General features: G+C 48.8%; 2 protein-coding genes across 4 annotated transcripts; one reads left to right on the top strand and one right to left on the bottom strand.

Moving 5' to 3' along the window:
* Window positions 1-2,163: 2,163 nt before the first annotated feature.
* LOC148656986 (L-asparaginase-like) lies at window positions 2,164-7,774 on the top strand. 3 transcript variants are annotated; one of them, XM_088644366.1, is made up of 7 exons: window positions 2,164-2,295; window positions 4,571-4,709; window positions 5,727-5,822; window positions 6,088-6,248; window positions 6,338-6,421; window positions 6,517-6,679; window positions 7,403-7,774. In XM_088644366.1, the coding sequence occupies exons 2-7, from the start codon at window positions 4,575-4,577 to the stop codon at window positions 7,556-7,558; spliced, it is 795 nt and encodes a 264-aa protein (XP_088500492.1). In that variant the 5' UTR covers window positions 2,164-2,295; window positions 4,571-4,574; the 3' UTR covers window positions 7,559-7,774. The 3 variants fall into 3 exon arrangements, with proteins under 3 accessions (XP_088500492.1, XP_088500494.1, XP_088500493.1); XM_088644368.1 differs by having other exon boundaries at window positions 4,571-4,634; XM_088644367.1 differs by lacking the exon at window positions 2,164-2,295 and adding an exon at window positions 3,615-3,929.
* A 1,310-nt stretch (window positions 7,775-9,084) lies between these two features.
* Window positions 9,085-12,617, bottom strand: LOC148656987 (fructose-bisphosphate aldolase B-like). Its single transcript, XM_088644374.1, has 5 exons — window positions 12,492-12,617; window positions 11,433-11,516; window positions 10,721-10,895; window positions 10,263-10,462; window positions 9,085-9,789 (listed from the first exon to the last, which is right to left on the bottom strand). Exons 1-5 carry the CDS (start codon window positions 12,612-12,614, stop codon window positions 9,694-9,696), a joined length of 678 nt encoding a protein of 225 aa, XP_088500500.1. The 5' UTR covers window positions 12,615-12,617; the 3' UTR covers window positions 9,085-9,693.
* Window positions 12,618-13,126: the final 509 nt, after the last annotated feature.

Consider the following 13,126-nt stretch of genomic DNA (forward strand, 5'->3'; position numbering starts at 1 on the left):
CAGGAGCCTGCAGGCCGAGCTGTCGGCGCAGGCCTGGCTCTCCACCGACCGGCAGCACGGGGCCTGGCTGGAGGTGGGGGGCTCGGGGGTGTCCAGGAGGCAGGGGAGGTCAAAGGTCACTGCGTCCTCCTGCGCCTCTGCCTGCAGGAGCTGCAGCGTCTCCACGGCCCTGCAGACCACACCCCACACCATGCTCTCGGCCCTCCGGGTTTGGGGGGTTCAGGGGGTGCACCTCCGCGGACGACACTGGCGCTGGCCTGCAGGTGCTTCACAATGTCCACCGCCTTGTAGATGACGTCCCACACCAGGACCCCCGCCTCCTTGACCAGGGGCGAGGACGGGGGGCGCGGGGGGAGAGGCGGGCCGGCGGGGGGGCACTCCTCCAGCCTGGCCAGCGCGGACGCCACGCTCTCCTGGGCCAGCAGGCTCTCCTCGGAGAGCCGCGCGCCCCGCCCGGAGCCGGCCCTCTGCCGCTCCTCCTTGGCCAGCTGGGACTGGATCCCCTGGAAGACGGCGCTCACCAGCTCCTGGTCTGGAGGCTGAGCTCCGACGCGTCTTCCTCAGGCAAAGAGGAAGAGGAAGAGGAAGAGGAGGGGTCGGACACTTCCTGCTCGCCCTCCTCGGACAGTGATCACAGTGAGTGTATATTCTAGCTGGACTGTAGACTGTATATAATATTCTAGATAGATCACAGGGAGTGTATATTCTAGCTGGACTGTAGACTGTAAATTATATTCTAGATAGATCACATCTATAGATCTATATAGATAGAGCATTCTTCAGGTGTTTAATTACAACTCTGATTCACTTGCAAATGACTATTCCCCCCCCCCCCACTGTAGTTCAGCCCCACCTGCAGACACAGCCCCCTCCTGCAGCAGCGGCCCCACCTGGGAGACACACAGGCTCATCTTAGTATTGATCATCGCCAGCCTTGCTCTCACTCTGACAGCACCATTGTTTTTAATCAGTTTTAATACTGCATTCAAAACATCGCCGATTGTAATCTGTTCATACTGAACTCTGTCATACGAGTGCGCTGTTTAATCCTGTACTTCAATACCCTGAGCTGAGAAAATAAAGGTTGTTGAGGCTGTTTCCCGCCTAATTATTTTGATGTTTCCGAGCTCTTCCCCAATAACCGGTAACACCCCCCTCCCCCCATTTACCATATTAAATATTAAATTCACGGCGAAGTGATGAGGTGTAGTGTGCGCAGATTCGCCACAATTACTGCCCTTCCTCTCCGCTGTGTTGTGGTATCGAATAGCAGCAGGAGCGGACAATATATAAAAAGTAAAGCCCATATCAGACAGGCTCTACTGCGGTCGACCTACAGAACCACACAAAAGACGAAATGCATAGAACGAAAACATCACATATAACAAAACGTATTTTAAACAAATGATCACTCCCGTCTCATATGATTACTTCCCACTTTACAACCCTATTTGAAACAAAAACACTAAACGATCACAGATATACACAACGGAGCCAGCGACCTCACCGGGAAAGCGCTCCCAGGCCGGACAGAGAGAGAGCTGCGGAAACGGGCTCTTTTCACAACGGTCCCGCACGTACCACTGATTTGGCGACATGTTTGATTTCTGCTCTGCCTAAATTGAAAAAAAAATACACCCAACTTCTCTCACAGGAACACTAACTGAAGAAATTAAAATGAACATCCAACCCCAAAGTTAACTTATGGTACACTAATTAATATCAACTATATTTCCTTCCCACCCCCACCGAGAAACCTACAGTGGCACCGTTCCCGCCCTGCAAGGGACGCCATTCTTCACAACGAACTACTGTATTTACAAACCGTCCAGTACTTCAGTGGAAAATCACAACATTACTCCGTTACAGAAGCACATTTCTAGTTTTACATCACGTAGCCAAAGACAGGGCTTCTTCACACTCTTGTAGCTAACATGAAACTAATAAACAGGCCCGTTTCCAACATATTTTACCAACGACTCTTAGGTTAAGGTGCTTTAGGGAGAAAAGGGGACCGGCATGCCTTTCTTGTCTTCAAGACTCAAAACGGCATTACACGTAACGGGCTGTGATGTGTGTGGAGACGGAGAGGGCCGCACCTCTACTCCAGTAACGGCTCCACAAACATGAACTCAGGAAAGAGACTTTCGCGCCTCAGGCTCGTGCTCGTTTCCTTGACAACGACCTAACAACCTGACGCCCCCGCCCCTCCTCCCCAAGTGCCTCGAGGGTCCTACCTGCTGGTCTCGCGCGACCAACCGCCGAAACGACCAACTGTATTTCTCTCTGAGTCAGGTAATTTATCTCCCGCTACTCACAATATAAACACTCCTTTAAGCGTTACTACATGTCACATTGCTCACAGTACACAGACATATTCCTTCACAGGTATTTCATCTCAGACGTCTCACAATATTAACACTCTTTTCCAGTAGAATTATCTCAAACATCTCAATATACATTGAGGTGTTCTTTAACAGGCCATTTATGTGAGACTGCTTGCAATACAAAAGGTCTTTATAACAGTTAATGTCTCTTTATCTTCTCTGAACACGAATAGATATGTACATACTGCTTAACAGGTGTCTCGGACTGCTCACAATATAAACGCAGCGATATTGGTTTTTATTTGCATCTGCCCATACCCGGGACAAACTCCAACTTCTACAAAAGTGTCGTTTGAAGTGTCTGAAGGAAATAGTAAGCACGATAACATCCAGATACACTAAGAAAAACAAAACTGACTAAAAGTGATAGCTCGCACGGTCTTACGGAAGCGCATTGCTGCCACCAAGGGGAAAAATCGCCCCCTTATCTCGTATTAGGAGATAACTAATTATCTGGCAATGACGAGCTAGTGTGAGACACTGTATTTGGGTTGACATGTTCAGTGTTTTGTGTGTGGCAATGTGTCTATCGTGAGTAAAGTCGTGTTTAGTCTCTGACCGGGGAAGAGAGGGGCTGTGTCCGTTATTCTTTTTCCTCTTCTTCTTCTTTTTTGGTCTGCTAGTATTTTATCAATAAAGCCTGCTGATCGGCCAGTGAAAGCTCAGTTTTCTTTCACACGAATGCCGAAAACCCTAAACCGAGCCCGGGGTGTTACAATAGCGCTGGCGACTGCAGTGTCTGTGCGAGCTGTGAACGTCGCCCTGAGCCTGCTGGCGCTTTCGGGTTCATGGTCGTGTCAGTGTCCAGCGCTGCTGTTTCGACTGGGGGCTAGTCATAATGAAATCTTGCCATTCTTAGCCAAGATGAACAGAACCGGCTTTGTGTGATTTAGAGATCACAGCAATGACGGTTCCGTTATGAACATTTATACGTGCGATCTGTTCCACTGCTTAAAACTGTCAGCCCGCACGTAGCGATATAGGTATTATATGACAACTGTGCTATCGGGTGTTCACATGAAGTACGCGAGAATGTTCCCGTAAGTGCGCTTTCCTTGGTGGCAGCACTGCGCTTCCGTACAATCTAGCACACACACGCTGTGAAAAACAGCCCTTCCAAACATGCCGATACTGAGAAAGAAGAGACAGTCGAGGATATACAGCAATGCAGTGTGGATACAAAGCAATAACGTAAACACCCTTGCACTGCATATTTATCGTAGAGGAGCAACTTGCAAATGACAGTAGCAGTCTGACAACGGAAAACACTGGTCCACTGGATGCCCATAGAGGACAGACTCGGTGACCACAGCCTGGACATTGAAACTGCACACAGACAGTCTTGGCTGTCCAGGGAGGACAGACTCAGTGACCACAGCCTGGACATTGAAACTGCACACAGAAAGTCCTGGCTGTCCGGGGAGGACAAACTCAGTGACCACAGCCTGAAAATACAAACTAGACACTGGCAGACCTGTACAGACAGGACAGGCCGTGCTCCCACTGCCAGCAGGGAGAAGCAGAGACACTTTCTGATGCACTGTGAGTAACAATCTAGGATTAGACAAACATTCTCCCCCTAGACTAAGGTATCTAATCCCAGAACTGCCACATCTGCCTGATTGAGAACAGTCCTTCAAGAAGAGAGGGGAATAAACTCAATAAAGCTGCAACCCAGTATGTGACCTCCAGGACAGGGCTGCGTGACAGGAGAGATACAGGAGCCTTTATTGTCGGTGGGAGGAAGAGAGAGGAAGATTTAAGAGTCATCAGCATGAAATGATATAAGAAGTAGTGAGAAACTAAAACTCTTGATACATTTAAATATTCATGAACAGGCAAATTAATCCAAATTGTTCACAACACAACCACTCCTTAACAGGTACTGGTCCCAGTAAGCAAGAACACTGTAACGTGTGAGACTATATCAAACTGCACTGTACAGATTCAGAGAGATTTCATTTATTTCACATGTCATTTACAGAACACAGTTTACACACTGTTAACAGGGCAGCCAGATCTAGGAGGTGTTGCTCTGGAACTGTGTCAAATGCTGTGCTCCTGTATTACTCCAGGGCTGATGGGGGCTGTATTAACTGTATAAACAGCTGTATTACAGAGGCGTTGCTCTGGAACTGTGTTAGGAGCTGTGTCAACCGCAGTGTATTGCTGTATTACTCCAGACTGATGGAGGCGTCTCCAGCAGAGGACAGTGACAACAGGCCCTTCCTGATCTCCGGCGCTGTGGTGAGAGGCAGGAGATTCCTGCGCTGGGTCGGGGAGGTGCTGGAGCTGCCCTGGCTTCACAATAAAGACATAGAGGTACTGAAGAAACAGAGAGGGACTTTGTAGGTCCCGACAGCAGCAGTCAGTTAAAACGCTTATAAAACAGTTATTATCTTCTGAAGAAGGTGGACGAAAAGTTATTGTGTGACAACTTACCACCTTGCCATCTGATCTGCTCACATGTCAGAAATGGGGCCACTGGTGCAGGAGGGGGCTGTGTGTCTCCCAGGTGGAGGTGCTGGTGCAGGAGGGGGCTGTGTGTCTCCCAGGTGGGGCTGCTGGTGCAGGAGGGGGCTGTGTGTCTCCCAGGTGGGGCTGCTGGTGCAGGAGGGGGCTGTGTGGCTCCAGGTGGGGCTGCTGGTGCAGGAGGGGGCTGTGTGTCTCCCAGGTGGGGCTGCTGGTGCAGGAGGGGGCTGTGTGTCTCCCAGGTGGGGCTGCTGGTGCAGGAGGGGGCTGTGTGGCTCCAGGTGGGGCTGCTGGTGCAGGAGGGGGCTGTGTGTCTCCCAGGTGGGGCTGCTGGTGCAGGAGGGGGCTGCGTGGCTCCAGGTGGGGCTGAGCTATAGTGGGGAAAAATAGTTCCCCCCTGTAAATAGAGAGATTCTGAATTCTGTGGAACGAAACGTGCTCTTTACATTAAATAAATTTTAATTGTAATTGAACACCTGAAGAAGGCCCCACAGCCTATTTGCTATGTCTCTTTTCTTTTCCTTTCAACATGGAATAAACCGTTACTTGGTCCTTTTGCAGCCTTCGCATGCTGATGAAGCTCTCTTCTCAAACTTCTTAAATATAACTGTGTGTGAATCTTGTTGTGTGTCCTGACAGCAGGAATGTGCAGAGGAAATTGTTCTATGATGTCCATAAATGTTCAATAATATCTTTATACTGTAAATGTTCTTTTAATTGTTTCTGTTTTGGCAAAACTACAATGACTTTGAATATGTATTAGAATTTACTCTGCATGAATACCTCACCTCTCCTCTATCCCCTCTCCTCTTCCTCCTCTCTTATCCTCCCTTCTCTCCTCTCCCTGCACTCTGCTCTCTTACTCAGGAGAGGAAGGAACTGCTTCAGGAGCTTCTGCCCTCCTTTGCCTGTGGGGCGGTAGAAAACTATGATGTCCTTGCTCTACAGGAAATACTGGAGACGGTGAGAGATGGGCTATACACACTTAATATAATATTTGTATTTCTAACCTAAAGAAAGTCTCTCCCAGTGCAGTGTTAATGTCCTGTAGTGTCCAGTCAGTGTGTCTGGACTGTATTAACCCCTCTCTCTCAGTGCAGTGTTAATGTACTGGAGTGTCCAGTAAGTGTGTCTGGACTGTATTAACCCCTCTCTCTCAGTGCAGTGTTAATGTCCTGTAGTGTCATGTCAGTGTGTCTGGACTGTAGTAATCCCTCTCTCTATGTAGATTAATGTGGACTCTGGTGATTATGATGGCACCACTCCACTCCATAAAGCCTGTGAAGCAGGCCGACTAGACATGGTCCAATATCTCTTGGCCAAGGGTGCAAGCCCAGCAGTGACGGATCGATTTGGAAACACTCCTCTTCACCTTGCTATACGGCACAGGTCTGTACTCCTCTCTGCTGTACCTTTCCTTAGGATAGCATAGTACTTTACCGTGTTCTGTACTGCACTGTGCATCTGCCCTCCACCAGGCACTATGAGATCATCAGGATCCTCAGGACAAAGGGGGCCACTCTTTCCATTCCACCCATCAGGATAGGAATTGAGCTCATACAGTGAGTAGACCTGTACTGCACAATGTCTACATTATACTCTTTCAGTTTAGTGTTGCTGTTCTGTTGATGACAGTTAATTCTCCTCTCTCTTTCAGGGCAGTGGTCAATAAAGATTATCAGATCCTGTATGGCTGGTTCCTATCTGGCACCAACATGGACCAGGGCGATTATGACAACCGCACTGCAATGCACCTGGCAGTGAGGCTGAGAGACCCAGTCATGGTCGCCACACTGCTGGACTACGGGGCTACTCCACTGGTGAGACACAGCAGAGACATGGTGATCACTCTGGGCCTTATACACCACTGACCACTGAGAGCACCTAAAGAGAGAGAAGCTAAAGAGAGAAACGGCTTAATACAGAACAGACAAGACTACAGTACATTAAGACTGCACACTGCACCAAAAGAGATGTTACTACAGTGCAGACACATTGTATGAGAGTCACTATAGTAATGTGGTATTTAACAACTCATCATTATGTCCATTTATAGTGTATATAATTTACTACCCCTTTTCTTCATGGAGTAGTAGAATATGATCTGTTGTATTGATTTACTAGCACATTACAGTCAAGTTCCATGTTGTGGCAAACTAACCACACATAGTTTCACATAGGAACCAGAAGGGGGCGACAACACCTCTGTGTGACTCAGGCTGCTCTGGCAGCACTGCAGTTATTAGTGTGAGAGCCAGAGGAGTGATAGAAGAGCACTCATGTGCAGTTCACCACAGCTGTGTAGTGAAACAGTGTATAATGCAGCCTTCAGAGACGGATATGAAGAGCTGCACCTGAGAACCCTGCTCCTTGGGGAGAAGCCATCGCCGTCTTTTGGTTACTTCCTGGAATTTCACGTGGCTAGTCTGCTGTATGTATTAGTGCACTGTCATTTTTGCCTTTCAATAACACTCATTAGTGCATTCTGTTAAATGTCGAATCCACAATGTTAGATCAGACGTGGTGTCCTCTGTCTCTCTCAGGAGAGGGATGTCCGGGGCAGGACGGCTGTGGACGAGGCCCGAAAGAATGGCTTCCAGAACGTTCTGAAGCTCTTCCACCCGCGCTTCACTGAGCAGTTCCCCACCAGGGAGGCCTACCTGAAGTTCACTGCCGAGCAGGTGCCCTCGGACGACTGACAGCCCCGGACCTGCTGCGGCTTGCTGGACGTGGCCCTTGTCAGAGAGACCAGCAGAGTCGTGCACATTGGTGCCTTTCTGGCCTTTCTCCTCTCATGTCCAATGCCCTGTACATTCTCTACAGTACCCTGTACCTCATTCACCTGATTTCCAGTTCCTTTTACTTTATTTGTATTTCTAATTTATTTATTAATATTAAATACCTTATATTTCCAATACATTTCCAATCTATCCTTTTTCTGATCTCTTTTTCTGATCACAGCCTGTCCTGGAAAGCAAACGGCGCAAGGCAGGATACACCCTGGTCAGGACACCAGTCCCTTACGGTGCTCACAGACATGCACACACTCACACCCAGGTCAATTTTCCCCAAAGCATCTTACCTGCCAGTAGGGTCTTTGGACTGTGGGAGGAAACCCACACAAGCACAGGTAGAGCATAGAAACGCCACACAGCCGGCACCCCTGCTCTGAAATTGAACCTAGGACTGAAAACTGCAAGGCAACAATGCTAACCCCTGTGCCAGCGGGCCACCCTCCTCTCAATCCCCACCCCCCCAAAAAATATTTTCCACATCCAGAGAAAAAGAGCCAATAATATCAGACGTCTAACCACACTCGTACTGTTGAGAGCTAGAAACAGTTTCCCATCTTATACCCTAGGACCCATTATTTTTTCTCCCCTCACCATGTTTACACTAAGCAGGTGTGAGCCTGGTCAGTACCTGGATGGGAGACCTCCTGGGGAAAAACTAAGGTTGCTGCTGGAAGAGGTGTTAGTGGGGCCAACAGGGGGCGCTCACCCTGTGGTCCATGTGGGTCCTAATGCCCCAGTATAGTGACGGGGACACTATACCGTAAACAGGCGCCGTCCTTCGGATGAGACGTAAAACCGAGGTCCTGACTCTCTGTGGTCGTTAAAAATCCCAGGGCGTTTCTCGAAAAGAGTAGGGGTGTAACCCCGGCGTCTTGGCCAAATTTCCCATTGGCCCTTATCAATCATGGCCTCCTAATAATCCCCCTCTATGAATTGGCTACATTACTCTGCTCTCCTCCCCACTGATAGCTGATGTGTGGTGAACGTTCTGGCGCACTATGGCTGCTGTCGCATCATCCAGGTGGATGCTGCACATTGGTGGTGGTGGAAGGGAGTCCCCATTACCTGTAAAGCGCTTTAAGTGGAGTGTCCAGAAAAGCGCTATATAAGTGTAAGCAATTATTATTATTACACAGTCTATAGAAAAACTGTCAGTCACACTCCTGTTCAGGCAATCCCATACCAGGCCAATCTTACAACATCCCAGCTTGTCATTTTGAAGTGCGGAGCTGGTCCTCTCATCCTGAGGAGTGTTTAAGTACGACTGCTCCGGACTCGCATGGATCACGCTCCGAGCGGCTATAAAGGAGCAACTGAATCATCCCAGTTTGACAGTCCTGTTGGATCAGCTCACACTATGATGAAGTTTTAATCAGCAGACAGTGCATATAAACATCTGGAAAGACAGGTCACACAACTCATTTCAGATATGCAGTTTAAGGGTGACTTTATTTCCTTTCTTACAACAGCACAGGCAGACTTACAGCCAGCTACTAATAGAAAAGGGTGGGCCAGACTCTTTAAACAATGGATAAATTCCAGGTCTTTCAGAGGCAAGTCCAGCAGCATCCTTTTCTGAACAGGGTTCACAGTTCTTGAGCAGAGATCAGGTTGTACAGAAGTCCGTGTGGCACCAGGGGGTCATGGGGAAGAGTGCTAGTGTCCAAGTATAGGAAAGTCCCAAAGTCAAAGTATGTCTATGCACAAAGTGTGCTACTTTCTCTAAAGGATATGGGTAGCTGTGTGCTTGTGTTAGTGCATGTCTGGTAGAGCCGTCTGTCTGTGTACAGGATTATGTGTGTCAGCATACCTAACAGATTTGGCTGGCTGTGCAGTGTGAGCCTTCTTCTGGTACAGTGGTCCTTCTGGTCCAGTGTCTCCGAGAGCGTCAGTATACCTTAAAGAAATGACCAGTGTGCTTCTGCTCCACTCATCTGTCTACCATGACTGTGTTTGTTATTATACCCAGCAAACATGTTTGTTATAATGTTGGGGTGACGTGTAGCTGTGCAGTGAGAGTGCACATTTCTCAGTGTAGTCTAGTAGACATAGCTGGCTGTATAGAGAGACTGTGTAGCAGACTGGTCAGCCTGTCCACTGGGCTTGTACTCTCCTTTGGCTGCCAGGCCGTTGATCTGCAGAGAAGAAAGACAATGTGATCTCAGGACAGGTGTCTGAGAAAAAGGAGCTGACAGTGCGATTTAACAGCACTTCCTGCTAATGGGGTTAGAGATGAGCTGGACAACTAAAACTGAAGATGCTGTCAAGTACCAGGCAAGGAAACCTTCAGCTCGTTTGTAGGTTTCAGACTCTTTGGTTAGGACAACTAAGATACAGAATTTGACTTGATTTAGTTGGAAGGAAGAAAAGGTGTTTTAAATGTTTTTACCTGAACAGCAAAATAATCAAGAGCAAAATTTTGAGGAACATCTCACCCCTGTGCCAGAAATTGCCATCTTTCCCTGATCCAGCAGAGGCGAGGACAAAGAACCCTTTCAGCCCTCTCCCCGGGGCTGTGACCTTCAAGAGGCAGTCTGACCCCAGCGCCCCGCTCCCCCAAGAACAAACAGGCATGCAGAGTAAAGCCAGCACCACTCTCAGCCCCCACCTTGGCGCGGGTGCAGAAGGCCGTCTGGGCAGCTTGCTTGTTGCCTGGCTTCCCTCCCCAGGCTGAGAGGGCCGAGGCCTGCAGAGCCCGGCCGTACGAGAAGGTCAGCTTCCAGGGCCGGGGCAGGGAGCACTGGTTCATGGCGTTGAGGTTCAGGGAGGCCTCCTCTTCACTCTGCCCCCCAGAGAGGAAGCAGATTCCTGTAGAGAGGGAGGGAGACGCATCACTAGGTCAGAATGCGGATGTCTGTTTGTCTCTGCAGTTTATCCCTGTATCAGCGTGTGTGCTGGAGATGCAGTGCTAGAACACTAAATCAGCGAGTATCAGTGTGTAGAGTGTGTGCATCGAGACACTCTCCCTAAGGATTCGCACTCCTCATAACGCTGTGTCTGTGGGATTCATCTTGGTGCATCAGTGTCAGGGTGCATGTACACAGTACATCAGGGACCGCGACTGACCAGGCACAGCAGCTGGCACTGTGCGGCGCAGTGCCGTCACAGTTGCCATGGCGACTTCCTGGGGCGTGTACTTCTTGGAGCAGGAGTGGCCAGCGGTCACCATGTTGGGCTTCAGCAGGGCTCCTTCCAGGTAGACATGGTGATCATTGAGGGCCTTATATACTGCTGAGAGCACCTGAAGAGAGAGCAACAGCTTAATACAGTACAGACAGGACATTAACACTGCACTGAGAGAGAGGGGTTAATACAGTCCAGACACACTGACTGGACACTACAGGACATTAACACTGCACTGAGAGAGAGGGGTTAATACAGTCCAGACACACTGACTGGACACTACAGGACATTAACACTGCACTGAGAGAGAGGGGTTACTATAGTCCAGACACACTGACTGGACACTACAGGACATTAACACTGCACTGAGAGAGAGGGGTTAATACAGTCCAGACACACTGACTGGACACTACAGGACATTAACACTGCACTGAGAGAGAGGGGTTAATACAGTCCAGACACACTGACTGGACACTCCAGTACATTAACACTGCACTGAGAGAGAGGGGTTAATACAGTCCAGACACACTGACTGGACACTACAGGACATTAACAATGCACTGAGAGAGAGGGGTTAATACAGTCCAGACACACTGACTGGACACTACAGGACATTAACACTGCACTGAGAGAGAGGGGTTAATACAGTACAAACCTTTTCTGTGATATATTGACAGCGCAGGAGGTCATGGTCCCCATCAGGCAAAATCTCTGGTTCAACAATAGGCACCAGTCCATTCTGAAAAATATGATAAATAGATGAAATTGTGAATCTTTACGTATTTGTATGTTCAAGATAGGACTTAGAATTTCAAGTCAAATTGACCAAAAGCATAGAGACAGGCGTAGCAAAAACTGCATAAAGGCAGCTGGACTGATAAGATGGAGTAAATTTGGGTGGGTGGTCAATCAAATAAGTTTATTTGTGGTTCAGATCAAAAGGGTCTGCTAGATTCATCTAAGCCCTGGGGTAGACATAGAACCAAGCACCCATGAGAGATTGTCAAAATACTTCAAAGACCCTAAAAACCTCATGGTACAGAAGACACGGGTAAAATCAGGTCAAATCACACAAACCAAGCAAGGCTGGGCCTGGCCGGGAATGGGATGAGAGACCAGGGAAAATGGGGTTGCTGCTCAATGAGGTGTAGATGGATCAGTAGGTGGAGCTCTTCCCTTTGGATTGTAACCTCCAAACTCATGCACCTGTATGGTGACCAGAGACACTGCTGTAGGAGGTACTGTTAAACTGGTACTTGGCCATTACAGACCCAGGACACTGTCAGTGAGAGTAGGGGTGTTGACCCCAGTGTCCTGACTGCTGGTCATTACAGACGCAGGACACTCTCAGTGAGAGTAGGGGTGTTGACCCCAGTGTCCTGACTGCTGGTCATTACAGACACAAGACACTGTCAGTGAGAGTAGGGGTGTTGACCCCAGTGTCCTGACTGCTGGTCATTACAGACACAAGACACTGTCAGTGAGAGTAGGGGTGTTGACCCCAGTGTCCTGACTGCTGGTCATTACAGACACAAGACACTGTCAGTGAGAGTAGGGGTGCTGACCCCAGTGTCCTGACTGCTGGTCATTACAGACACAAGACACTCTCAGTGAGAGTAGGGGTGTTGACCCCAGTGTCCTGACTGCTGGTCATTACAGACACAAGACACTGTCAGTGAGAGTAGGGGTGCTGACCCCAATGACTCAATCCCACCTGGTCTTGGAACAATGTTTTCTCTGAAGCTCTCTGTGAATTCAGGTGATGCAGCAGTTCCTCTCCTCCCCCTGAGCGGTGTGCAGTGGGGCGTGTGTGGGGATACTGCATGACTGCGCACATAGAGAGGGCCCCATGCGATAACAGTCCAGCAGGCTGTGTAACTCTTTTTAACGCCTCACTTGCTAACTGGCTTGAGAAGACAAAAGAGCCAGGTGATGGAATAATCCTGTGGCATGAAGATCATGCTGGCTGGTCCTTTCAGAGACATGGGGAATTCCAGATGACATCTCAACCATGCCCTCAGCTCCTCAACTGAATCAACAGCTTGATCAAAGAATGGGCTGTTTATCTTCTGACTTCTCAGCAGTAGGGGATTATAATAATAATAATAATAATAATAATAATAATAATAATAATTGCTTACACTTGTATAGCGCTTTTCTGGACACTCCACTTAAAGCGCTTTACAGGTAATGGGGACTCCCCTCCACCACCACCAATGTGCAGCCCCACCTGGATGATGCGACGGCAGCCATAGTGCGCCAGAATGCTCACCACACATCAGCTATCAGTGGGGAGGAGAGCAGAGAGTAATGAAGCCAATTCATAGATGGGGATTATTAGGAGGCCAT

This window comes from Lepisosteus platostomus, chromosome 8 (genome assembly GCF_059453375.1).
Source record: "Lepisosteus platostomus isolate fLepPlt1 chromosome 8, fLepPlt1.hap1, whole genome shotgun sequence".
NCBI lineage: Eukaryota > Metazoa > Chordata > Actinopteri > Semionotiformes > Lepisosteidae > Lepisosteus > Lepisosteus platostomus.

Bases quoted from the DNA above. Each gene is read 5' to 3' on its own strand.
- LOC148656986 (XM_088644366.1), top strand. From the start codon at position 4,575: ATGGAGGCGTCTCCAGCAGAGGACAGTGACAACAGGCCCTTCCTGATC. The intron at 6,249-6,337 runs GTCTGTACTCCT...GCCCTCCACCAG, and splicing joins CACCTTGCTATACGGCACAG to GCACTATGAGATCATCAGGA. The intron at 6,422-6,516 runs GTGAGTAGACCT...TCTCTCTTTCAG, and splicing joins ATAGGAATTGAGCTCATACA to GGCAGTGGTCAATAAAGATT.
- LOC148656987 (XM_088644374.1), bottom strand. From the start codon at position 12,614: ATGTGCGCAGTCATGCAGTATCCCCACACACGCCCCACTGCACACCGC. The intron at 11,517-12,491 runs GTGGGATTGAGT...CATATTTTTCAG, and splicing joins AAACATTGTTCCAAGACCAG to AATGGACTGGTGCCTATTGT. The intron at 10,463-10,720 runs GTCAGTCGCGGT...CCCTCTCTACAG, and splicing joins AGTGCCAGCTGCTGTGCCTG to GAATCTGCTTCCTCTCTGGG.